The 26,520-nt window shown below is 38.1% G+C and overlaps 1 protein-coding gene across 3 annotated transcripts in view; it reads left to right on the forward strand.

Moving 5' to 3' along the window:
• Nucleotides 1–26,520, forward strand: part of TENT4A (terminal nucleotidyltransferase 4A) — a 56,464-nt gene that overhangs the window by 23,856 nt on the left and 6,088 nt on the right. For 2 of the 3 annotated variants that reach the window (XM_084208504.1, XM_084208505.1), the window contains exons 8-11: nt 3,509–3,635; nt 9,199–9,299; nt 9,553–9,725; nt 20,955–21,113. In XM_084208504.1, the coding sequence (XP_084064630.1) occupies nt 3,509–3,635; nt 9,199–9,299; nt 9,553–9,725; nt 20,955–21,113 (560 nt within the window). The remainder of the gene's footprint in view (nt 1–3,508; nt 3,636–9,198; nt 9,300–9,552; nt 9,726–20,954; nt 21,114–26,520) is intronic. The other variant, XM_084208506.1, reaches the window with a different exon arrangement.

Below are 26,520 nucleotides of genomic sequence, written 5' to 3' on the forward strand. Positions count from 1 at the left end.
AAAAAGTAAAAGTATTTATTAAAGAGAGCTGAAAAGCCAGGCACCCAGAAGTTTGTTCGCAGGAATATGTTGGAGCAGGGTAGATGTCATCTTGGAAGAGGTTTGTCTGGAGTTGGTCTAGCAGCATCCTGTCAGACATAACTTTGCAGTTGACAAATCTTTTAATCTGTGGTTGTAAAACAAACTTGGCACTTACCCAGCAGACTGTTGGGGGGGCTTGTTATTTTATACCTTTGTGAATCAGGTGATTATCAAGGTCCTCCAATCATTGTGATGCACAGAACAGGAATAATTTTTGGTCTAGTTTCAGAGTGGCAGTAGCTAGAGTAGCTAAATTGCTACTCTTTAACACCAAGTTTAAAACTTGGAGTTCCACCTGTGCAGCTCCATTCATGAGCAAGTTTGTTTTTCATTCTGAATTGCTGTGGGCAGTAATGAAAAGTTCTAAACCTTTAGTTCAATGTGTTTCCTTGGAAAAGAGAATCTTTAACTTGCAGGCTTTATTATGCTTCATGTTGCTTGCTTCTGCATCTTGAGAGGTCACAAGTACGGGAAGTAAATAGATTTGATATTGGCAACATCTATGAGATCATCTCTTCTAGCCTTAGTGGCTGCCTAGAATGATTCATGGCAGCTTTTCAGTGTCAGCTATTTGTCATTAGAACCTGCAAATATATATGTTTGTGTGTGTGTATAAAACATAAGTGCTTATAAAAATGCACAGGTTCATTGCAGTTAGCGTTTGAAAGAACCTCTTTAGTGCTGAATGTTGCAAAAAGCTGTTTACTAGCTAATAGCTTAACATGAATGGATCTGCTTCAGTTCTAGCTCATGGTCTTACCTTTACCTTTTCAGGCCGTGTTCTTAAAACCGCTTCAGGTAAAGGAAGGCTACCTGATGGAGTGGTAATACTGATAGCAAATGATGGAAATTTTGGACATGCTCCTTTAGGGATGAAGGCTTTGTAAGAAAGAATAAGGATTGAATTATACATGAAATCACACACCATTGTTATCTGCTAATGTACATCTGAGGATTGAAGTATGTATGATTTTTTTAAAGAGTGACAGCATTTGAGTTGCGTGCTTTAACTGATCAGTCTAGATTGTGACCAAACAAGGATGCTCAGTTATGTAAGACATGATCTCTCAGAAGAAAATCTATTCAGGGCAGCAAATGCAAATGTGTGATCTTCTGGCTTTTTTAATATGTAGTTTTGTGGATTGGCTAGGATCATCTTTATACAGACTCGACAGGTCAGTTCACAGTAGCTCTCGCTGCAGCCCAAGTAAAAAGCTGTGCAGACTGTATACTTGATTAAGACCTGTTAATTCAGACATTTTTATGAATGAGTTACAGGTGCAGAATGAAGCAATCCAGGAACTCAAGCATGGTATGGCATGAGCTATTCTGCCTCTCTTCTCAAATCTGCTTCAATCAAGACTCAAGCACAACTTCATTGATTTAAACTAAACTGCCCAAGTTTGCTGTAATTGGTTTAGGAAAGGCTTATGATTTCTTTTGCTGGTACAACAGAGGAGGTAGTGACAGCTGATGAAAGGAATAGCCAATATTTTGTGGTAGCCTTGTCTTCATTTAGGTATAACTTTATGCAGGATACATGCCAAATGTCCCTGCCTAGCATTGGGTTAGACTAAACTAAAAAAGATTCTTTGAGTGCACGTTGAGTGTGTATTCTTAATTAGTGTTATGTGAATTTATAGAATCATTTTGGTTGGAAAAGAGCCCTAACATCAAGTCTAACCATAGATGGCCTTTAATTTAGTGGTAGGTGTGTTTTTAGCCACTTGTATGTATTCCATTTCTGTATTGCATCTCAATTTAATTCTCTTACATATCTAGGTTTAGAATATCATTATGTGGCTGGACACAAGTGTCCTACCTCTGCAAAGCCCTTACTGAATTAATCATTACTTTTTTAGTATAATTAACATTGTGTTCTGATTTCATGACCACTAAAATATTTTGGTCACTTTTCAGGCACCTTTGGACTAAGTCCTTTGTGAAGTCCTCTGTAGAGAACATTACCATGTGTTTCCTCCTAGATTCACTGTCCTAGGCCCATACTGATCTCTGCTTTTACTTCAGAATAGAGTCCAATAGCAAATAAACCATCTGGAGTGGCTTCTGTAACTTTGAGCTTAGTGGCTGCTGTATACCACAGTGGTGCATTCAGAGTAAGATACTCAGTTATGTCAGTAAACAGGAAGTATTTCTTGATCGGTTTTTACTTTACCATGTGAATTACTAGAAAAATTCTGTTTTCCCAAAATGCTAATATGTTTTCAGTTAGTTTTCATTGATTATGCTTTTCTGTTTGAGTGGCATTATGGTTGGAGAATTTTGAAAGGAATCTGTTTTCTTCCCCTGGATGACCAATCTCAGCAGGTTTGTCCATAGTGGCTTGCTGGACAAAACACTGAGGGGAGTGAAGTGTTCCTCTAAAGTCAAACTTAGCCTTGTTGGATTCTGTCCTCCAAAGGATGGATTCTGTCCTTTACCCATCAATTTTTCAAAGCAGATTTTTCATTGTTTTTTTTTATTCATGGGCTCTGATCTGATTTTCATATTTGGTGGTTCATCCCTTTCTAGTGTTCTCACAGCATTTCACACATCATTTTGAAGGAAGGAGCCTTGCACTGTAAGCAGTTTTCTACCCACTCAAGACCTAGTCCATATTTTATGCCATTTGAAAGCAGTTTTATTTATGTTTCTTAAATTGAATGCTGACAGTGAACTTTGATGTCTGATGCCAAAACCATCCGCATGAACCTCCCAAATGCCTTCTGCTAGTAACAGCAAGATTGTTCTAGGTATCAGATGGGTGATCTGTTCTTGTACTTTGTCACTGATACAATGTTCTTAACTTCTGCAGTTCTTCACATGGCAATAGACTTGGTAAGAGTTCCAGTTAAAATGTCACTCATTCCTAAAGTAGGGCAGTTCAGAGTGCTACAAACTTGATCAAAAAACAGTATATAAAAGGTTCTGGAATCTTCTATGATAGATTTTTTTAAAAAAACTGGCTTATCCTGTGGAGATAAATATCTGTATGTGCTGGTTTATTAATCTGTAGTTTTGATAAGGGTAAATAGGGTTTTATGTGAGTCTGTCTGACATAATGACATTTTAAACTGAATTTGCAGGAACTCTACTGGTAAGTGAGACATGGTGCTTTAAGCTTAGTAGGTTCCCTCTGGAAGACAGCTCTAAGAGCTTTAAGCTGATCTTTATGCTCTATTTCTTTCAAAGACTATAAATGAGTATTTTAGAAGTGCTAAATTGAGTGCGTATTGTTAAGTGTCATTCCTACAGTCAACTTCTTTTGTTGAAATAGGCAATTAGGTGTTCCTGATGTGGCTAGGATGGATAACTGGTTTAAACAGAATTAAGCTGTATTGTTGAGGCTTCTGAGCTTTAAGTATGACTAGTGTTTTGGTAACTGCTATTAAAAAAAGTTGATCGTACTACTGTCACATTATTTCAGGAAACGACGTTGGCAGAAGTTCTTACGGTGCCATGCAAGTGAAACAAGTTTTTGATTATGCCTACATTGTTCTTAGCCATGCAGTATCGCCACTTGCAAGATCATATCCAAACAGAGATTCTGAGAGGTAATTAGTTCACTTTTTCAATATTCATTTGTCTGTGTAATCAGTTAGGAATGTTTGGTTCTAGATTCATAAAAGGAATGTTATTATTTATTGTTTAACTGTGGTTTGTATTGAAATCTGCACAGAAATTTAACCTGCCCCGGGATATGACAGTGCAATGCGTCAATGTGCAGCGCTGAAATTAAGAGAGTATGATAAAACCCAGGATGAGTCCAACATTCTGCTTGTATTATTTCAAAGGAGAGTTTGCTGGTTTAATGTTTAGTATATGCATGTCTGTGTTGTGGCAGAAAGAAATGTGTGTGATCAAATTACTTGTTTAGACAATTAGAAAACTAGACAACAAGGCTAAGAGTTTCCCTGGTTCTTTAATAAATGCCCCCTTAAGCTGTTTTAAAAGATTTGATATGTATTTAAGAATTAAAAAAGACTTAAAATACTATATTTAAAAAAACCTAATAGAATCAGTCCAGTTTGATCATATTGCCAGAACTGCCATTAAAATTAGCATGGTTCTAGACATGGCATTTTTAATGCAGTTCTTAGTGTCTTTCGTAGAAACACCAGTACTTTGAGCTCTCACCTTTGCAGTTTCTGTTTTTTGAAAGAGAGGGGAGAAAGATAATGAAGGCATGGCTGCCATGTGGTATTTCCATTAATGTATCTGCTCTAGCACCTTTTGTTCTAACCCTTAGTGTGAATTTGGGCTAGATCAGAGGATGTCTCTTCCCTGAGACTTCCCTAAAATACCAATGGCTTTGAGCTCCCCAGCTAATCACAGGGAAGGATGGCTGTAAGATGTCACATAAACCATCTCAGTACAACTGCAGACTCTAGCCATGATGTAAACTTTCAGCGTTAATGTCGTTGGAAGGTGAAATAGTTTCCTCTAATAAGTTTACATCAAAGTGGATGCAGTCTTTCACTTGTGAGTTTAAAACTGACAGTACTTGAGGAGTGCCTGTAAATCCTTTAGGTGTTCAGTGGTATTAAATTCACAAAGATTGAGACTGCACTGTGCTGGAGGTACAGAAGGAGGGGTATGGAGTGTTGCACACTGACATTTGAGACTGCTGTCTTAAGATATTAAAGGTCACTGTTAAATGTGTATTGGCTGACGGTTCTTGATACTGAATGAAACTTTGTTCCTGCCTAAGTACAGGTAGACTAACCTAGGAATTTGTGAAGTTTTGCTTGTCTTGGGTCCTGGTCTCCATTAACTTCTATGTTTTTCTCTGAAGAATATAGTCATTCTCTTATGAGGTGTCTTTATTTACTGCAGGCATCAAAAAGTGTATTTGTATAGCATCTAATGGGAGGCTCAGGTGTCATCACTATGTGCACTTTGCATGGACTTGCACTTGTTACTGTATCTGGGAAATGTTTGAATTTTGTTCCCAACTGCAAACCTGTGGAGCAGTCCCAGCAGCAGTGCTCAGGTGTCACGTCTGACCTGTCTGTGAGTTCTGGGCTGTCTGTGCCAGTGACATCTGAATCTCAGAACCTGTCATGCTACTGGCTTGCAAGGGGAACAGCATTCAACAAAGTTCTATATACAAATAGTTCCCCTAGCACCAGTCTCGTCAGTGCCAAAGGACTTGTAAGTGGATGATGAGCTGTTTGGTAACAAATTTGTTGCAGAGGTCAACATTCCATGTTTGGTCTCAGTTAAACCAATGATGTGCTTGGGTAATCCAGGTATGTTTGTGGATCCCTCTTCCTGCTGTAAGGCAGAATGGTCCATGCTCTGTATAAAGACCTTTCTGGTGGCTTGACCTAAAGCCTGGCCATCTGGGAGCCCTTTGTCCTGATCCATTTTTTTCCCTTTTCTAGATTTGTTAGTAGGTAGTTATGCTACTACCTATGCATAACTGTAACTATAAACAATGGGCTCCATTTAAGACCCAGGACTGGCTTCTAGTAGAACATTACGTTCTACTAGAGGGATCAAGACTAAATGAAGATTACTTGAAAGGATAGGAAGTTGCAGGAGGCTGAACTCCCCAGGCTGAGGTTATTCAGTTTTGTCCTAATTGGGGCTAGTTTTTTTCCTAAGTAGGATGGTTCTTGAACTGTCTGATGGATTTGAATTCATATTTCCTCTTCCCAGGGAAGGTTTCTGTGTACAGAGTTCTGTTTTGTAGATGATACTCAGTAGATTTCACATCTTTCTTGGTGTTGTAGTTCTTCTTCAGGGTCAGTCCAACACAAAAATGTCTACATTAATTGAAGGCTTTCTAAAGAGTTGCTGCTTCTGATAGTCCCAATGGGGAAAAAAAAAAAGTCAGAGTAGTCCTTCAGCCACATAGGCCTTTTTCTTCATCGTGTTCTGTGGTAGTAAGTCCCACAGAATAGGGATAGATTCACATCATTTACCACCATCATCATTCAGGCTTCCAGATAGCTTTTAATTCCCACTACACCTCATATGTTCTATCTCCTATTGTGGAAAAGCTTTCTTCTCAGTGATCAGTTGAATCCTGAAGGTAATTCTTACAGCTACAGAAATTACCTTAACACTATTTTGTCCTCCCATCAATTGTACCTATCCCCTTCTGAGAATGGCTTAGAACAGTTTGGTTGATTTTATTAGAGCAAGCAGCTTCCTGTCATCTTGGAAAAAGGAGTTTCCTCTTAGGAAAATGAGACTGATCCATTTTGAACTTGTACGGCTTGTATGCAAGATAAAATTTGGTGTTGTGTTCAGCCAAGGTGACTGAGAATTGTGATTGATTTCTTAATATTTAGGGCCACAGAGAAATGGGTCTAGCTGTGAAATACAGTTATGGGCAGGATATCTCCTGCTTAAGGATTGGTGTTAGTATGTGCTTTGAACAGCTTTCATATGATCTTTGCCCCTTGTCTGTCTCTGGGAAAGAGTGTGCCATCTCAAGTGAGTTCGCTTCTTCAGTCCATGAGGAATGATATTTTCACAGAATCATTTAAGTTGGAAAAGACCCCAAAGATTATTTGGTTCAGCTGTTAACCCAGCCACTACTGTGTTCACCACTAAACCATGTCCCCCAGTGCCACAGTTACATGGCTTTTAAGTACACCCAGGGACAGTAACTTCATTGCTTCCCTGGACATGCTGTTCCAGTGCTTGACAACCTGTTTGTTGAAATTCTTTCTAATATCTAATCTGAACCTTCTGTGATGCAGCCTGAGGTCATTGCCTCTTCTGCTTTCACTTACTGCGAGAAAAGACCAGTGTCCACCTGGTACAACCTCCTTTCAGGTAGTTGTAGAGAATGATATGGTCCACCCTGAGCTTCTTTTTTTCCCAGGCTAAACAGCCTGGATCTTCAATACCTGGCTTGATCACACTTGCTTCCTCTTTCTTTGCTGCTTTATTAAGTACATGTCAGTTTAACCTTAATCACCTTTCCGCTTCTGATGTCTCATAATGAACGTCTTTAATTTTGCTGCACAGGCAATGTAGCATGGATCTGCCTTTGCACTCCTGACCTTATAACTTCATGAATTTCCTTTTTTTCTACCTTTATACCAAAAAAGAGAGTTTAGAGCTTTGATCTCTGTGCTCTTTGGAAGGAACTGATGAGACAACATATTCCCCCATTCTGTGCGCGCAACTCTGCCACAATTGTTGGTGCAGCAGTCACTTAACCCAAAATTTTGCCTGGTCTTTGGTATAAGTCACCCAGTCTGATAAAAATACCAGTCTACTGTTCATTTTGCTTCTGCTACATGAAATTGTGACTCTCTGTTCACTTCCAGAACAGTACTCCAAGAAGCATCAGGTTTGACAGACTCCTTATATGTAATAAGCTTGTTACTCAGCCCATGTTTACTCTCTGGTTGTGAGACCACAGCTGGTGGTAGTTGTGAAATTTATGTGTAATCCTAGAGTAGAAGCTCAGCTCTTTCTGAAGGCCTTCTCAGATAAAACTTTTTAACTGCAAGATTTCCTTCCCTGTCCTGGTGCTGATGAGACCCAGCTGGTGGTGCATGTTGGAGTCCCATACTGGGGTTGTTCTCTTGGGAGCTGCAGCTTTAGGGCCACAGCTAAACCTCTGCAGTTTTGGTCATCCCTATCTTCATTCTGTCTCCTCTTGCTCAACTTACTCTTTGAGACTGAGAAACCAGAACTGCTTGTTACATCATGGGAGTATACGTTAACAAAATGTGATCCTCTGATTTATTTATTCTTTTCCTAGTGTGCTCTGTTTAGCTATTGAACTGTGGGTCCCAAAGTTGATCTTTAATTATTACCCAGATCTTTAATTTCTGAGTGGTGACAAGCACACCTGTAATTCTGCGTGTAAAATTCAAGATTTTATTTTCCAGCATGCATCATTTTATCCACCTTACATAAATAGAATGGTGGATGACGTGCATTGTGTCCTGGTGGCCCATCTGCAGCTGCACTTGCACTTGTAATTTAGATGATATTATTTTCAATGTTTGCTGGACTGACTATTTCAGTACTAACAGTAACATGTCTTTAAAGTTGGAAGACTAACATGGAACATGTGATATTTGTTCTTGCATTAAGTAGTAATCATTAGGATAATAGGAGAATTATTGCTACCTAAAGTGTTACTATGAAAACTAGTAAAGATAGTCTAAATATATTAGGGTTTTGTATGTCCCATTGTACACCTAAACTAAAACAAAATTCCAGTACCGGCACAAGGTATCTTTATGATGTGAAGTACAAGATAAACTTTAATGTAACCATTGAAGATTAAAAAAAAAAACCGGTTCCACAGTGGTAACTTTGCACAGCCCATTTTTGTACAATAGTAATTTTATGTATCTTGGGTGTGGAGTTTATAGTTAGTGTTTCAGTGACTAGTATCTAATGAAAAGAAACCTTGAAAATTTATCTCTCAAACAAGAGGACTCAAGAAGTACGATTCAAATAGCTGAATGTTGGGAAAGTGTGTTGGAAAAACACTACTTTGTTAACTGGTCACTGTTCAGCAGGACCAGGTAAGCTTTTTCTCTGAGCCTCTTAGTATTATGAGTTTATTGAAATTCTACCTTGTTTTGGAGCCAGTCTGTTTCTTGTTCCACTACCTCACGATCCATGGTACTTGGTAATTGTGGGGGCTGTATCACCTTATAAGTTGGTCTGTAAATCCCGAAGCAAGGATTACTGAAGGTCTGTCTCCACACAGCCGGTTGTGATGCTGGGATGTTTTCTGTCTTCTCTACATCCCATACCTGTTTATAATCCAGATTCTGTGGAAAAACTTCCTGTATGGAGAAATGCAAGAACCATAAATTGCTTTTATCAAATATACTGTTATCAGCATGTGCATTCTTTATAGTTAATATGCATTCCATTTGGAAATACAGAGTAAAAATCTTACCTGTGTGTCACTGCTTGCATGTTAGTATGGTAAAAGAAAAATAATATGAATATAAGTGGTGCTTCAGTGGATTAAATGGTGTGCTAAAAAAAGAAGGTTCAAAAAGATTCTTTGGTTAGGGATATCTTAAACTGACTTTGAGTGTAATTTGGTAGCTTGTTAAAATGCTTGCAAATATGTAACGAACAGTCTTTGTTTAATACTTAATTGAAAAATTTTTTTAGCACATTAGGTAGAATCATCAAAGTGACCCAAGAAGTGATTGACTACAGGGCCTGGATTAAAAAGAAGTGGGGGAGCAAAATTAATTTATCACCTGAACTTGGTAGGTATAGCAGGAAACCAACTTAAAATTTTTTCTTGATTTTGATGTAATTCAAAATATTCATGCCTTGAAATTAATCATTCAGATATACAGGAAAAAAAAATAAAAGGAACCTGTAACTTTCTAACCCAAGATTAGTTTTCTCTGAGCCTGTTTTTCAGTTAGCTTGTTAAACTGCAGCTCTTCTTAGACTTCAAGGCCCATGTGTTTGTATTCTGTGCTCTTAAATGATACTTATGTTTTCTGTTAACAGATAATAGGTTGAAAATAAGAGACCCGATAGCTCTCTGCAATGGAGAACAGCAGCAGAACAGAGACTCTGAACCATCTTACAATCAGCACTTGGCATTGTCATTGGCCAGCACACAACAGTTATCCTCTGGTTCATCTGCCTCTTCTGTGTCATCGCTCTCCAGCAGTGACATTGTAAGCTTTTTCTTTTAATGGGTTAAACTAGTAAGTAGCAGAGATTATCTTCAAAGCTTCAACTGATACAGCAGTGTATATAGTAGTTAATGGGATACTGTCCCTAAAGAGCAAATTGGTAATGTCCTCTGCTCAGAAAAATTACTGAAATCAATTTTTTTTTATTAATTAAATGGATCTTATTTCCATCCTAAATCTTTGGTACCCTTTGTGGTAGTAGTTAGATGTAATGAAATATAACAACCCAATTTAACAGTAGCTACTGAAGTTGAAGAGGAGAAATGTTGCCTTCCATTAAGCAAAATCTTCCATTGTCAAATTCTGATCCATGTTCCCCATGCCTGAAATTGAACATGAACATTATATTGTGCTGTGAAGGTGAATAATACTCATTATTTTCAGCCAAGCAGTCAGGTCATGTTTTAATGGTAGCAGGACACTTGCATAAACTCTTGTCAGCTTCCTTATTTTAAAGTAGTTACTGGGTTTTATTATAACTTCCTGGAAGAGGAAGCTGCAGTCTCTTGAAGTATGTTCCCAGACTCTTTTAAGGTTCTGCCAGGTGGTTTTGTTTTGGTATCAAGTTAAATCAGTGCAGAATTGGGCAGTGCAGATTACAAAGCACAGCAATGCGCAAGGCATGAGTGGCTCTTTGTAAATCTGAAGCATTTTGTCTTAGGTAAAGGCATTGATGGAACAAGATGTAATATGCGGTCAACTATGACAGTGAATAACTAGGTGAAGCCAAGAGAGGTCCAAATACCTGTTTCTTGACTGCTTTCCAAAACGAATCAAATATGTAATTAAAAATTGGGAATTGTATTCAATAAAAATTTAGTAGTTTTTGAGGGACAAGCACTGCCTATATATGTTCTGGTTACTTTCTGTAATTACTTTATGCTGCGGTTCTTTTGGTGTTGAATTGCTTTTTTATGCACCCTGCAATAAACAGGACAAATGTTTTAGTTGTCCCATCTGGCTAAAGAGCAAAGAATAGCATGATACTTGCCAGTGATACTATTAGCCATGCTCCTGGTTTAAGTATATCAGGGGAAAAGATTTTGCTGTAATAAATTTTATGAAAAATGCAAGTATTTGCTTATTACATTGGGAGTGCACAATATTGGGTGGTGAGTTGTTATGAACTCCCCATAGTACTGTTTAGCCTGATGTTGAAGGTGAAACTTCATTGCCTGATGCCAGAGAAATTAACGAAAAGTGACAAGGATCTCAGCAAGATAGAAATGAAATCAACTTGGGCATTCACAGAGTAAAAGGAAATGCTACGTTTTCTAACAAAATAAAAAACCACATCCATGTCCTTGTGAGAAAGGCCAGGTCATATATTGGCATTATGTCCTTAGCACACTGATAGAATGTTAACTTAATTTGGAATGGAATGGCAGGTTTCTAAAAAGTGACTGAGTTCATCCTACTCTTGGGTGTGTGAAGAGGGGAAAGTTCTGGCTGAGCAGTCCTGAGCTGCACCTGATTCAGGAAGAGAAGCCTATTCTGCCGTACTCAGGTGATCTGTGCCATGATCTGGCATAGTGCTGTGCCCAGGTTGCAGCAGAAGAACATCAGGCATGTGTGACTTGGTATTTTTGCCAGAACTTCTGGTGCATTATTAATAGGCATGATGTGATGAGCTTTTCTGTCAGCTTCAGAAGAAGGTTATTATGAATATGGTGTATCTCATCACTTTAGAGTTACATGCAGTGTTACCTCTGATCTTGTGGAAGGACTGTTCCTCAGAAAGGATTCTTTATTTATTTAAGGTTAAATCATCTGAAATTTTCTGGTACTGGAAGACTGGAAGCAAGGTATAGATTATAAAGAAAATGCAGGAGATGAAGAGACCCCAGAGTTACAGCTTGCTGACTTCTTCCCAATAATTAAGATTTTATTTTAATAGCAAGATGTTATTCCCTCTGTCACTATTAACCTTAAGCACAAACTCTACATTGTTTCAGGAAGTGTTTTTTTCATGATTGCGGAATATCTTTTGCTGTTTGAGGTGTAGGATCCTATCTGTTAAATCGTAGACATAGATAGCATATTTGCTTTTCTATTTACTGCTAAAGTTTCTCTGGTAATAGTGATCAAGTGCTCCTTTCTGAGTTCTACCTACCAGTATAATAGAAGTCAGCTTACTTGTGTTGAGGAAGTGGAAATAGGCTTGAAAACTTGTGACATTACTTTCTCACATTGCCCCTCTCCAGCCATCCACTGAAGTAGTTGTATTTTGAAATCATCACATCACTGTTCACTGGTGATAAGTCTGGAGGCCTTGTATATATTTGTCAACATGTCCTGGAAACAATATTGGCAGTATATATTATGTGTGCAGGCATTATCAGAGCAGTGCAGTATTGCTCACAGGGATCCTAGAATTTTTATGAAACCCTATAGTTTAATAGTTGGTTGCAATGCAGCGTGCTGTTTGGTTTTTAAAGATTTGCTCCCTTGGAGTTCTGACAGCATTACAGGTTTTGCATTAATAATCTGTAAATATGACTCAGCAGCTGAATGGATAATTGTTCTGGTGTCTTGGACTTATGGGTCTGTCAGCTAAAGCAATGGTTATAGATTTATTCTGGCAGCAGGAAAGCAGAACAATAACAAGGAGCATGTTTTTCTCAAGACTGGGTTGTCATAAACCAGAGCTAACGTTTAGAAGCCAGCCTCTCAATGTCTGTATATGCTCAGAAAATTGGAAGAAAATAAGAGCTTACAGTTACTACCCTGAGTTCTCCATACTGGTGGCAACCTCTTAAAGATGAGAACTTAAATATCACTGAGGAACAAGAGAACTGTCTTCTTAAAGGACAGTCTTCTCTTTGCCCATATATTTTAGATCTATGTGCTTTTTCTCAGCATACCATGTGAAACTCAGGAGGATGTTTACTTTCATCTTTGCACATTTAGGACTAGTTTGCAGAAGAACATGCTTCTGGGCCACTGTGTGTCTACACAGCCCAAAATTAAGAACTGGATCTAATGAGATCAGATGATAATTTGAACAAAAGGTATCCTTTTGTGAATTTCCCAAAGTAGCAAAGCTTTTTTCAAAATACCTGAGTCTAGCACTCTCTGGCCAATGAAATTCTAGCCATGCTGTCTTTAGTAGGTGTTCTAGCCAACTGTAAAATCTTAGTAACAAAGGACAGCTTTTCAAATGGCCAGTAAATTTTAGATCAAAGATGTTGTAGAAGAGAAGTCTGTTTTCGGGTATCGCTGTAACTATTAGTGGGAGAGCTGTTCAGTTTATGGGATTGTCCTACTGCACATGTCAATACAGAGCTCTCACTTAGCAGTACTTCTGTGCTAAATATTGAGTACTAAAATTCCTGCTGTGAATAATGTAAATATAAGTGATCAGGAGCAAACTAAAGAACATGTATTAAAAAATTTTATGGATACAAGGAATCTGGTTATCAGAAATATCAGACTATTAATATATTTTTTTCAATTATGGTAATTATCAAACTGATCTCTGTAGTAAGTCTTCTCTCAATGAAGCTTTCTGCTGATTTCAAATGCCCTATACTGCCCCAAAAAAAACCCAGGTATATTCCTCACTCCTGCATGCAGGTAAGTTGTACAATATGATGCATTCCTACATGATCCAACAAATGTTGAAGTGAATAATGGAAGATGTTTTATAAATGTCTTTGCCATCAAGGGCAGTGCAAAGTGTCCTTGTTTTACTTTATGGAAGCCAGAGTCAAACTGTTTAACAACAGAAAACAAGCCTCTGACATTTAAAGAAATTTCACTGTGGTACTGAGTTAAGTCATTGCTATGAGGATCTGAAACCAGATGAAATAAGCTATGTTCACTCCCAGCTCTCTACTTGTTTTGGATAATTACAGATGTCAGTCTCACGATCAAGCAGTGACCAAATTCCTCTTGAAAATGCTATGTTGGTTGGGTTTCTTTTTCTGGTTGCATTTTTTTTTAATTCTGGACCTGTGCTCTATAACTGGTGACCAGGATTTCTTGTTGCTTAAGCATTGTGGAAAAATGTTCTTCATTAGCTCAGGAAGTCCAAGAGTAGTGCTAGAGGATATCTGCTGCGTGATCAACAGTCTCTGCCAAGTAAGAAATAATCCTAGGTATGTTTTTGCAGTCTCATTTTGGTCTGGTTTGATTTCTGGTGCTAAGTGTGTTCTGCACTTCTGATAATGTTAGGCCAAATAAAGCTTAAGATTTTATGTGACAGTGATGGCTGTGTATCAGTAGCGGATAAAATGGCTCATAGGAAATTCTTAAAGCCCTTTTCTGTTTCCTTATGGATATATAATGTCCAGTCCATCACAGATACAGTTGTCTTAGAAGTTTGTTTCTACCAAATTTCATACACCTTATCTCAGTGTTTCTGGTGATAATGTTGTGTGGGCTTCTGTGATGAGATAATTTCGTGAAGACCTCTGAGTTCTGCAGTCATGCCAATGTAGCTAAAGCTTCAGTGAACAAGGTACCCCTGTAGTCTACCTTTGGAGATGACACAATCCTTGCCTCTTTTTAACTTTTTAACATTTACAATAGCTTCTTTCAGACTGTTCTTGAAATTAAATGTAACCCTTTCATCAGAATGTCAGTGCTTGATCTGCCCATGGTTCCACCCCATCAGCCAGAGAATATACTGCTGAGCAGAACCTTCAGTGTTCTCTGAATCTGTCTTTTCACTGTATTGAAGTATTTTGTGTTCAGTACCTTGACTGGATGCTTACATTTTGATACTAATATATAAATATGATTGATAAGAATAAGACTCGTTGTTCTTTCAGTTCTGCTGAATGCATAGAAAATCCACACTGATTTTTGGAACTGGTACTTGCTTTACAGTAATGGTGGGTTAGTACTTGAACTCAACATGCCAAATGAAGTTATCAACCATCTCAGCTTCCTTCCTATTAGCCAGACTAAATTTCAGCTTATTAGCAGGAGCTGTTGTGCTTCCATATTCACAGAGAGGTGATAGAGTATATGTCATATCTTGTCTGGATAAATGTTGTGCTTTTTAAAAGTGATTAAATTTGTAGGCATGAGGCATGCTTATCTTCGGTAGAGGGACAGACACTTCAGAATATGTAAAAGCTCTTCTTGAAGTCTTGTGAAACCCATTGTAATGACAGATTGATTTTTAGAGTTGTAGTTGAAATTGTGTGTATAAGGAGGGGGGGGGAAAGGAGATTGCCTAATAAAATTCTTAGCCTTGAGAGCAGGAGCTACACAATTTTTTCTCTCTTCTTTTTATGTGCCTGTGTATTCTTGTGCCCTAACCAAAGTAGCTGTTCAAATATGTATGAGTAGTTGATCATCTTTGTGTATAATAATGCAAGTTTTGTCTTAAGCTTCTCCCCTTCCTGAACAAATAGAGGCAACTTCTTTAAAAAGCCTCTCTTAATGTTTAGCCTTCAGAGAGATGTAAGTGCTGACTTGCAGACAAGCTTGTCTTCACATAAAGCAGTGGGCAACACTGAGTGCAGAGACACAGACAACCTGGTGTTAACTGGGGAAAAGCATTTAATTGACATTTCATTTGAGGCATTTAAGAGTTTAAGCCCCCAAATCCTTAGAAGTGCCATTATTTTTTCTTATTCTTGCTATGCAGATTATGAACACTTCTGTGGATTAGAGTGGAACAGATTTTTCCAGTGTTGCTTTTACTATTTTCCTCTTTCACTGTATGGCCCCATGTCTGTTTCTAAAGTTTTTAACCTGTATCTCTGACAGTGTGGAATTTTATAGTGTCTCATGCTTTTCTTCAGTTCTTCTGTACCAGTTCCTTGAGCAGTCTCTTCTCCATATGCACTTGAAGTAAGAGTAAATTTCTGCAAAGCTGCAGGAGGCACAATTTTGATTACAAAATTCTAAAGTAATTTTATTTAATAAGTTATTCTAAGCAGCAGAGGATGCAGAGGGAATCTGTAATTCAGCAGGTAAAGTGGGATTTTACTGCTGTGATGTCAGCGAAGTAAGGAGAGGAGCACATAATTTTTTGAGTTGACTTCAGACTGGTTTCTGATGCCAAAGTCTAAGCTGTAATCTTGCATATCTAAACATTCCCTCCCATGGAAAAAAAAACCTCACAGAGGTACCTAAGCCATTTTAGGATGGAAGAAAACCTAATTTCAGTATTTATAGTCTAGTAATGGTGCATGTTCAGCTTTCATAAGGAGTTCTGTGCATAACTTAAAAATCAAAGTGGAGATATTTTTATATTGTTAGCAATACAGACCAGTTGAAAGCCTGTGAAATAAAAGTATTGGGGCAACAAAGGAAGTTTTAAATTGCACACTCTTGGGACCTTTTTTATTTAAGATACCTTATCTGAAATACAATGAGTATTGATAAAACAGGGAATAAGCTTGCAGTCAGGTCTCTCAGGGTGTAATGAGGTGTGGTTGAAAGGGTACTGGGCTTGTGTTTAATCTGGTACATGCTAATTAGATAATGTTTTCAGTTGTCTTTCTGTAAAACAAACACTAATGCTTTTGGAGGATGCGTATTTTTCAGTTTGCTTGTGTATCCTATATTCTTTCATTTCTCTCCTTCTGTAATCACAATGACCAAGATATTTTCTTTTTGCAATGGAAGGCAGAAAAATCAACCAATTTCACCTTAATTCAAGACTTATATTGTTTATCGGCTGGCCAGTGGAAGTGGAGCAACTATCTTGTGATGCAAACTATCTTGTGACCTTCCATAGAAGTAGAAATTTTCTTCATCTCCATTCTGCTTTATTTACACCATAGTTGAAGTTATGGCTCCACCTACCAAGAAAGGAAATGGCACACAATGTGGAAGAAATGGGACGAGGGCAGGGGTGATCATACAGTCACCTTTGGAAGCATGGTGGTTTATCAAGCACAGTTAAGTAGGCTGGGGCTAAAGCCATTTGAGTGAGAGCATGCATGCATTGAAGTTCTTCTCCTGTACATGGCTACAAACTAGGATATGTCTGAAGTCCTCTGGTGTTGCTTTATGTTGAAAGGAATGTGGTTTTGCATGTTACTAAGCCAGTTCAGTAATAGGATGTATTTGCTAGCCAAATTTCCTTTCATTAGCTGTTCCTGCTTTTCTGTACTGGTGTACGCTTAATCCTGTGGTGAGCTGATTCAGAAAGTGAAACTAGTAAGAAGGTGATTACTGTTTCTGTGGTTCACCTCTGTGAATTAGCACGTAATAATGTCAGATACTAAGACAGGTGTAATGGAGAAGGATGGAATGGGAAAAGAGGAAGGAGTAAGACTGGCAGCAGTCATCTGTTAAATCACTGTAATTGTAAGTGAGGAGAGGAACACTTGAAAATGTACAGTGTAGAGTGTTAACTATAAACAAGACTTTTCAGTTCTTTGCTTTCAAACATGGAACAGAGTGTTTACTGTAGTGATCATTGTTCTCTCACAGCTTCCAGCTCCTGAGTGTTGTGGGAAAGAGAAAAAAAATTGTGTAATTAGTGGAAGAAATTTTGAGGGTGGAAACAATAAGGATCTTTTTGCCAAGACTTTTGTAGTTCATTCTTAGAGATGGGGGTAAAAACCCAAACTCATCACACTATCAAAAGACTTGCATTCTATTGTTTTAAGTTTTTATTTCTGAGTACTGACTTTAGGATAGTTAGACTCCTTTAGCATTGAGCCAAACTTAAACACACTGGTGTTGTGAATTAATCTTAGGCGACTTCAGCTCTTAGGAAAGCACACTGTCTTGAAAATCGAAAGCTCTGAAATGCTAGCTGTTGTTAACTGAGAAGTTACCAGATATCTTAAGCCTTGAGTTATTAATGGAATTGAAATAAACTCTTATGGCCAGACCGAGTCAGTAATGAAGTTTTGGCAAGTAAATATTCTCTTGGTGATGGGGTCCTTAGTCGTCTTATAATGGGAGATGCATTTTGCAGAAAAGTAAATTATTTTACTTTGTTTTCATCCTATATCAAGAAGAGAAGTCTGGATTTAAGTTCTTCATCTTTCGAATGACTGCAGTGCTTCACTGTTTCCGTTTAGGCAGAAGCTTCTCAGTGTTTCTAGGTATCTTCCATACTTTCTCTTTCTCCAGCATTAAAGTAAACTAGAGTCCACAGTAATCAGGGCTGTGAGTAGCAGAAATTTTCCTTCTGCACACCAAGTTCTTAATCAGGAAGTTGAAACTGGTTAAAGAGCGTGTTTTAAAATGGAAACATCCCAGGAGGATGAACCTGCATCTGTTAGTCTTTCTTGGTTTCCAAAAGGATATCTTTACAAGATATTTTCCTCACAGGATGAGGTACTGCTATGAAGTGCAGTCTTGTAGCTTCATCCCTACATTGTCTGCTAAAACCAATTGAGGGATCATACCCTTTAATGAACATTTATCTTTTTTAATGTGACCTCTGTAGCCCTCACCCTAGTAGTAGTCAGAGCTTTTGTCTTCCAGATGTGTACCTAATGTGTCGAAAGTGTACCTCCACGTATTTACTTGTAGGTCATCTGGACTTCTGTAGTGTCTCAAGTTTGCATGTTATGCTTAAGAATCTGGTCCAGAAGACCAAGAAAGATTTTATCCTTCAGTGTAGGCTGTGCTTATAGAAAATCAGATTTGTTCACATAGGGCTCAATTTTCTGATCCAAGTTTAATCTTTCAGCCTAAGAAGGGTAATACTGCTCCTTACAAAAGTATTTTGATACTCTCAAAAAGTCAAGAGCATCAAAATATCGGTTATATAAGTCAGTCAATACCAACTCCATACAGTAATGGCACGGGCAATCCAGGATTGACTTGGAAAAAAGATACAATCTGCCTGTATGAGATGTGTTTCAGAAAATAACACTTGAGGCATAAAAACATACCTTTAAAAAATTAAAATAAAGCAACACAAGCTTAGTTTGTGGTGAATTTCAATCTCAATTAAATCTTGTGATGCTCTTTTCTCTTCCATCTGCTACTCTTTTTCTTTTGAGCAACTTTTTGTTTCTTTAAAACCTCTTAGAAATCTCATTAATGGAAAGTATCCCATCTGAGTTAGGTATGTGAACCTTCAGGGATCTAAGCAGAAGTGAAAAGGGGAGATCCTTTGAATGGAGATATTAAAATTTTTCTTTGGTCAGGTTTGTGAAGGCTGCATTGCAGATTTGCACATTGGTTTGGCTAGACAATAAGATTCCTTTCTCCATCCCATTTGCTTGCTCCATGGGTACTTGTGAGCATGCTTAGAACTTGCCTCTTCATTTCCCTCTCTTCTCATTAGCTTTTTAATAAATTCCATGACCAAAAATGTCCAAGGAAATTCATCTTTGTAAAGACCTTAGCCTGTTCCTACAGTGTTGATGCGGTAGGATTGGGCAAAGGAGAAAAATGCCACCAAATCCAGGCATCAATTAAGCTTAATTTTTGGTCAGTGCTACAGCATGTAGTTTCCCTCTATGATGAACATATTTATTAAAGAATAAATATCTGTTCTCATTTCTGAGCTCACCTCATCTGATTTCTGCACAGATTCTTTTTACAAGTATGATGTGTCTCTAGTGAATTCGTGATGCAGTTATCTGCTTCACAAAGGCATACTGTAACTTTTACCACTAGTTGAACTAATAGGAGAGCAGCTCCTTCCTTTCTAGATCTTATTTTTTAGTAAGCACAACTTTATACAGACCAATGAAAGACTGATTGTTCTAACAAATTGGTTTTATTGAGGACTCTTTCTACCGTGAGTATTGAATTCAGCTGGGATGCAAGTTTTGCTTTGTAGTAGCTCATTGCTTAGGCTGCTCAGTATTCACAGTTGTCAGTCTCACTTATATAATCTTCTTCCCCAAGAAAAGCTTTTAAACATTCCCTTGTTTCTGTTCTTGAGCAGCCTATTCTCTAACTGAAGAATCTAATTTAGAAAACAAGGTCATTTGAGGGCAAGTAGTAATGCTGGAGATCTGTTTAAAGTTTGTGATTTAAGTGAAGAGTCTTTGCTTCCAGGCGATTAATCTTTAGAGACAGAGCAATAGAATACTTCAGTAATTACTTCAACAGTAAAGATCCATGATGACCTGAGCCAATAATGCCTTTTAATGTGGTAACTTCTAAACTACTAATTGGCCAACCCCCATCTCTTGCTATATTTTGAACCTAACAGCTGGCAATGGAACAAATGCTAGTGGTTTAGGATAAAGAATAGGTCTTTCCATTGTTTTTAAGTTCAGAATGCTTTGGAGTTAAGAATGTGGTAAAAGCCAGCAGTGAAACATAGGGGATGCTACTTCTGCCGTTATGTTATGGCTGAAAAATAAGTTTTACAAGAGTTTCTGTGTTTTAAGTTGTTTTAGAAGGCTGCAGCTTGCTTTCCACCTTTCTCAACTTAGAAAATAATTGATCATTTAAGAGCTCAGGTAGTTGGGTATTTTCAGACTTCAGAATTTCCTGCAAAGCCCTGGATCTGTGTTTGCCTCCTTGCTGTTAGGTGCTCCAGATACACAGTACTTTAGCATCACCAATATGTTTGCTTAGGATGCATCTGAGATAGCAGGTGATTAGGCTGGAAGGAAGAATAGTAATCAATGATATCAGTTCCATTGCAGCACCTTTTCTGTTATCCTGCATCCATCTTGCTTTCCCTGAAGAACTATCCCCCCAGATTTCAGATGGAAAGCAAGGGGAGCAGAACTCCCCGAGAGCAGTGGTGTGTGTGACTGGTGCGTATATCCTGGTCCTGAGGGGCAGAGTGTCAACTTGTTTCTTGGGAGGTGGAGCCCTAGCTTTACTGTTGCTGAGTGGAGTAGGGGAAGATTGTGACAATTACAGTGAGTAACTTTGCCATGTAAATCAGTACACTCCAGAACACTGTCCTGAGGACCAAATCTGTCATGACAACTAAAATTCTTGCCCTTTATCACCAAGAGTGTTGCTGTTCTTGTTGTTTTTTCCCAGCTTTAGTTCTCATCTTCTAGTTTGAATTTGCTAGAGATATAACTTTGGCTTTAGGTTTGTGCTGACTGGAACTGACCTGTGATTGCCATAGACCTGTTGACATTGTCTTCTTAATGGACGTTCAGTTAAACTTTTGCTAGATGTATAAAATAAACATAGTGCTGGCTTTTATTTTATTTTTTTTTTACTATTGAACAAAAATCATTATGTTTTACAGTATTCACTTGAGTTGATATTTGGGTGCATTTTCACGTGCATAGCCTGTATATACTGTACTTTCTGTAAAGTTGCTTTTCTTTTCCCCTTTTTCTCTGCCAAAAGGAATCAGATACACCACCTTGCACAGCTCCTAATGTTTACCAGTTCAGTCTTCAAGCACCGACTCAGCTTATGGCCAGTTTAGCGCCCGCATTGCCCCTGCCAAGTGGTAAACCCCAATCTGCGCCTCCGAGAGCCCTGATAATGGCCGCCAGTAATCAGGTATGAGCCAGCAACTCTGTCACGAGCGAGCGAGCAATCGCACCGCAGCGTGCTGTCAGCCTCTGAGCATAGCCAGCCTTCACACAGCATGTGCTGAGCTTCGTGGGGTCGTAAAAGTACTTACCTGCTGTGTCACGGCTGTGGGGAGAGCAAAGGGTGGGAAAGGGTTTGGAGTAGAAGAGCCCCTCCACAACACAGGCACCTAGGAATAAGTTAAAGGAGGAGTGTCACGTGTCTGACTCCTTAAGTTGTATTTGAGAATCCTGGTGCCCAACTGGTGGGATATTTGTAGATCTTTAGGCTCTTTAATTTCCACCACCATATAGTTGGTGGAGCTGTAAGATAGTTTTTGGATTTTAAGGAATAGTACTGACCTTTCTAGGCTTATTTTATTGTCTTGATTTTGAATTATTAGATTTGGTTACACTTGTAATATTCTGTAATACATATTAAGGGTAGAGAACAGAAGATTAATTATGGACATGTGCGCAAGGTTTTTTACCAAAAATTAAATGTGTGCATAATTGTGCTGGGACCTGAATGTATTTTGGCTAATGTATCTATTCTGGTACAACCTCAGTGCCTCTTTCTGCAGGAAAACACTCCCTCAGTCTTTATAATTACAGCTATTAGTCAAACATGCCTCACACGAGGCTTAATGCAAATTGTGGGTTCTAGGTTGCCTGTGGTAACAAAACAGTGAGCTGGTTTCTTTGAAACTTAGTTTTGGTCAGGTTCTCTTCCTACTTCTCCAAGTCCCTCTATCAGAGTTCTTGGGAATCAAGGGCCAGGAAATTTTCAACTTAATGCTTTTTTAAATGTGATTCAGCACTTACTTCATGGATCTTCACTGGACACTCTCCTATTTGTCCATATCTCTGTTCCTGGGGAGCCCAGACCTGGGCCCAGCACCTCAGGTGTGACCTCACCTATGCTGAGGGGAAATGATCACTTCTCTTGACTTGCCTTTGGTTTTAAGCTTCTAACTGATTACACAGATTCTTCCCCTCCTTTCTTTCCCCACTGCTCAGTCCCATCTAGGCAATACCAGCTTACCTGCGCAGGGAATGTATTAGTGAGAAGCTAATAGAATAAATATTCTTCTGTTATAATGTCTGCAATTGACTATTTTCTGGCTAGTGAATACAGTCCAGTCTGAAACTTCAGAAGTTTTTTTAGAATAAAACTTGAGAGTTATTTTACGTTAAACTTAATCTAAAATACAAACTTAGTGTAGATTATTCTTTCCTTAATAGCTTTGCTTTCCTGAAGTACCCTGGAGCTAGTTAGCAGGCATGCAGTTGTTAGTACAAAATAAGTTGGCATTCAGAGTGTTTCCCACAGTAGTGAAGAGACAATGTGTTGTGTGAATTTGGGATGTCTGCTAGAATTTTGAATCTTGGAAAAGAACTTCTTTGTAGCACTTTTTCTGGCTTTCTGTTCCTTGACTGTCCTTTCAAGTGATTGTTAACTATTCTCTTAGTAGTTTTATAGCACTGAAATGTTTAAAAGCAGGAATTTTTTTTGTGGCTTTGCTTAACAAAGATGTGCCTTTGAGAATCACATTAAATCAGAAGAAATTTCTTGCTCCTTGTAGTTTAGAAATGGGATAATAGGCTATTTGCATTGAATTTGCCAAAAGCTTGTATTTTGTGAAGTAGAAGTGAGTTTTTTTGACAAAGCTTATGATTGAATCAGAAGTAGAAAATGAAATCATTTTACCCACAATACTGTAAATATCTCCTTTCCACTTCCAACTTTCTGGAGCATGACTGCTAGATTAGGCTGGTGGCTTTTCTTTTGAGTTGATGAGACTCGGCTAGTTTATAACTCTTAATAGGTGTACTCTACCATCTTAGAGGACTCCTGCCCTTATAGATTTGCACATTTGTAAGACTTTCTTAAAAGTAAGTCTTCTTTCATATTAAAAAAATTTTGAAAGGGACTAATTTCTCTGCATGGTGTCTTCAGCTTTTTCCCTGGCAACTTTTTCCACCTCAGTTGAGCTTGGAAAGCTGTACCTAGGTATTGAATACAACTCTCAAAGCAGAGGTGCCAAGAGCATTTAACTGTATTTTGAACAAATTACTGCCTTCTAGGCAAGTTTGCTGCTGTTAATGCTTCCTGCTATTTTCATTTTTGAAACATGTTTGGTTTGGTGTGATTGCCAATTCTATTTATGTACTGCATAATTAATTGGAGAATTTCCAGATAGTTCAGGGACTGATTAAGCTCCTGGTACAGGTCTGTGTGCTTTTTCAGGATCATTATCATCCATCATTTTTCCAAGGTAATAATTTTTCTACTCTGCTGACAGCAGTTTGAAATTTTACTTGAAGTTTATGAATCAGTGCTGCCCATTAGAAATAAGCAGAGAAAAAGATGTTGAGGCACATGTCCAGATGAGTAGAGGGGGCAGAAGTTGCTTGGTAACTTCCCAAGGAGAGGAAGGGACTACATTCCCTGTTGCTACTTTGAGATAAGTTTAATTCATGCTGGATTGCTGTTCACTAGGTTACCAAGATGAAGACAGAAGAAATTTTCTTAGGTCTGAAGAACTCTTTCATTTAACTTCTAAGATGCTTTCTTTTTTCCCCCAAAGGGTTATGTTTTGATTCCAAAGTATCTAAAGCCAGCAAGCACCAGTCCCTCTGCTGCACTGGCTGGCTTCTAGTGTGTCTGAGGAAGTCTCCAGTAAAGATGAGTGGTGTCCGATTGGGAATATGTTTGTTGCTATGGAGACCACTAGGAAGTGAAATGTCAGTGGTGAAATACCACAGTCAAAACCTGTAAAGAGACTGGCAGGAGTAGATTTTTTTTTTTCAGATTATTTTGAGTTTGGCCAAATAAAGCAGAACATTAGAACATTTAAACTTACAAACTGCTTTTTTATATTGCATTATAGGCACTTCTGTGGCTAGCATATTTTGTTTCAGAGTTTGCTTTTATCCAGAAGAATCGTTAATGGTGCTGCTGATACTGCTTGTATCTCTGAGATGATTACTGGAAGGTTAGCAGCATTGCAAACAAAATTGGTCAGGGTCTTGAGTCAGAATTTCTTTTAGATGAGGGCAAACAGTGAAGTGTAGCTCACTTGGATGAAGGGTAAGTTTGTAAAGACACATTTTAATTTGTGTCAGCGCAGAAGTATGCTGAATTCCCTTTGTATATTGAGATACTTCAGTGTTTTCAGTATGTCAGCTTCAATTTAGGAAGGACCTGACTTGTTCAATGGCATTTTTAAGCTGTTTAGGTACTGAAGGCTTCTTCATTCAACCAAATGACATTTTTGTTATTTTTTTTAATTGAGAATGCTCTCATTTAGGGTGGAATAATTTTTCAGTGTCCATGTGTTTTCATAGGAAGTAGACTATAGTTGTCTACTTTGGAAACAGTTTTGATTCTAAATGTCTGACTCCCATCTTCTGTGTGTGACAGAACATTGTTTGGTTTTTAACACATGCAAAACTTAGGAGAAGATGATAAAGGATTTTATTTCCTTTTCTAAGGAAAGAGGAGAAGGAAAAACTGGATCTGGGTTTCAGAGGTTGTTCAGCTGAAAACAGTACTGGAGATTTTTCATCTATGTTGCCCTATACTTACACAGTCTTTATGTGGTGTTATCCTTCCTTATGGAAAGTGATTTAGCCTGACCACACCCTGGATAACCTAATCTGACCATTACAACAGAATGTTGGATTAAGTGGTCTCCAGAGGTCTCCATAAAAACCTCTAGCCTAGATGTTTGAAGGGCTGTATGAAATCCTCTGGCCACGTGTTGGTTGCTTCCTGAGCTGTTGGAAAGTCTACATAGTAGTTTCTTAGAAACATGAAAAACCCCACCATAAATAAAAGGCTTATCAAAATGCAGAAGTCATACCTTCCTTTTGTTAACATAGTACTCCTTTATCTTCCAGTGTTATTGTAATCAGATTTTTTGTTCACAAACTGAGATTGACTTGAATAATCACATATGTATTTCCTCTGCAGACTTTCTCACATGTATTGGTATCACCTCATCCTTTGGAAAGAGTTTTTCTTACTGTAGTAATAGTTTCTCTGTTACAAATCAAAAGTGAGAATTCTCAGTGAGGTAAGATTTCTCTTTAAGGTCTGAAACTGTCAGCTTTGTGCTAAAAAAGCTATTATCTCTTGTTCTCTGTAGTGACAAGTATGCAGATACACTTCATGGCCCATGTCACAACAGCAGCAAAGTTGCAGTATGAGTTCTGTCTTCTGGTAGCATTGTTTTGACTCTTGCCCCTCAGTTTTGAAACTTGAGTACTGACAAGATCAAAAAGGGTATTTATTTCATGTGTCATTCTGCTTTCTTTACCATAACATAGTTCAGTATTTGCTGCGATGCCGATGGTATTGTCTGCTGTCAGTCTCTCATTCTGGGGACTAGGCCCTCTGCTCTCTCAGATACTAATTTATCTTGGAGCTGCTCATAGTCATATTGCCTAACCTGTTATGAAAGGTGAAGAGAACCTTGACCTTTGTGTGGTAGCTCTGCCAGTAATCAATAATGAAGTGAAATAAGATATGGAATATTGAAATAATCTGCTCCCTTGAAGCTTTTATTTTTCCAAGTTCTCTTCTGCTCGAAGGTAAGAATCATCTAAAATCTTTCTTGCCTTTGAGCTCTTTTTAGTCCCCATGTTGATTTTCCTTTTCTTTGCTGTTCTTATGGTTGGGTCCATAAATTTCCCTTTTTAGTAACAGCAGAAAAGAGTTTGGGCTCATTTTATAAAATCTATGCAGGACTCAGGATTTTATCAGTTGTAGCTGAAAGTGGCCTGTAGGTCCCAAAAAGAGAAGTGTCTTTGCTCTGCTTTGAGCCTTATTTCTCTAGATTGCCAATACTGAACAACTTTTGGAATAACTTATTTTGTTTTGTCATTACTGCAGCTTAGAATTCTAAACCACATAGAAATCTTACCAGTTTAAGAGTACACCCAGATAGCACGTGCAAGTATCTTGCAGAACCCTATTAACTAATCTAAAGTAATGAGGCTAGGTTGCCTAATAATTGGTTTATTGCTTATGTAGTTGTGACTAAAATGTTGGTTAGATCATTGTCCATTATTTCTCTGCAAAACAATGCATCTATTTCATAAAGAAGTTAAATCTTTTAGTGTATTTACCGATGTTAAGGTCAGAAAGTCAGTGAGTGCTACAAGCCTAAACTAGAGAATTTGGAAATATTGCGAACTGTGAAATATTTTGAGAATGCATGATAGGTTATTTAAGGGATACTTAAAATGTTAATGGTACATTAAGGTAGCACTGAATACTACTCTGGTATTTCACATGAAATGGTTTTGAGGTGTATGAGTTTGATTACAGGTCTGATCAGACTAGATTCAGTTATGGCCTTTAATCCTCTTAACAACAAAATACTAAA

This window comes from Fringilla coelebs (genome assembly GCF_963513975.1).
Source record: "Fringilla coelebs genome assembly, chromosome: 1".
Classification (NCBI taxonomy): domain Eukaryota; kingdom Metazoa; phylum Chordata; class Aves; order Passeriformes; family Fringillidae; genus Fringilla; species Fringilla coelebs.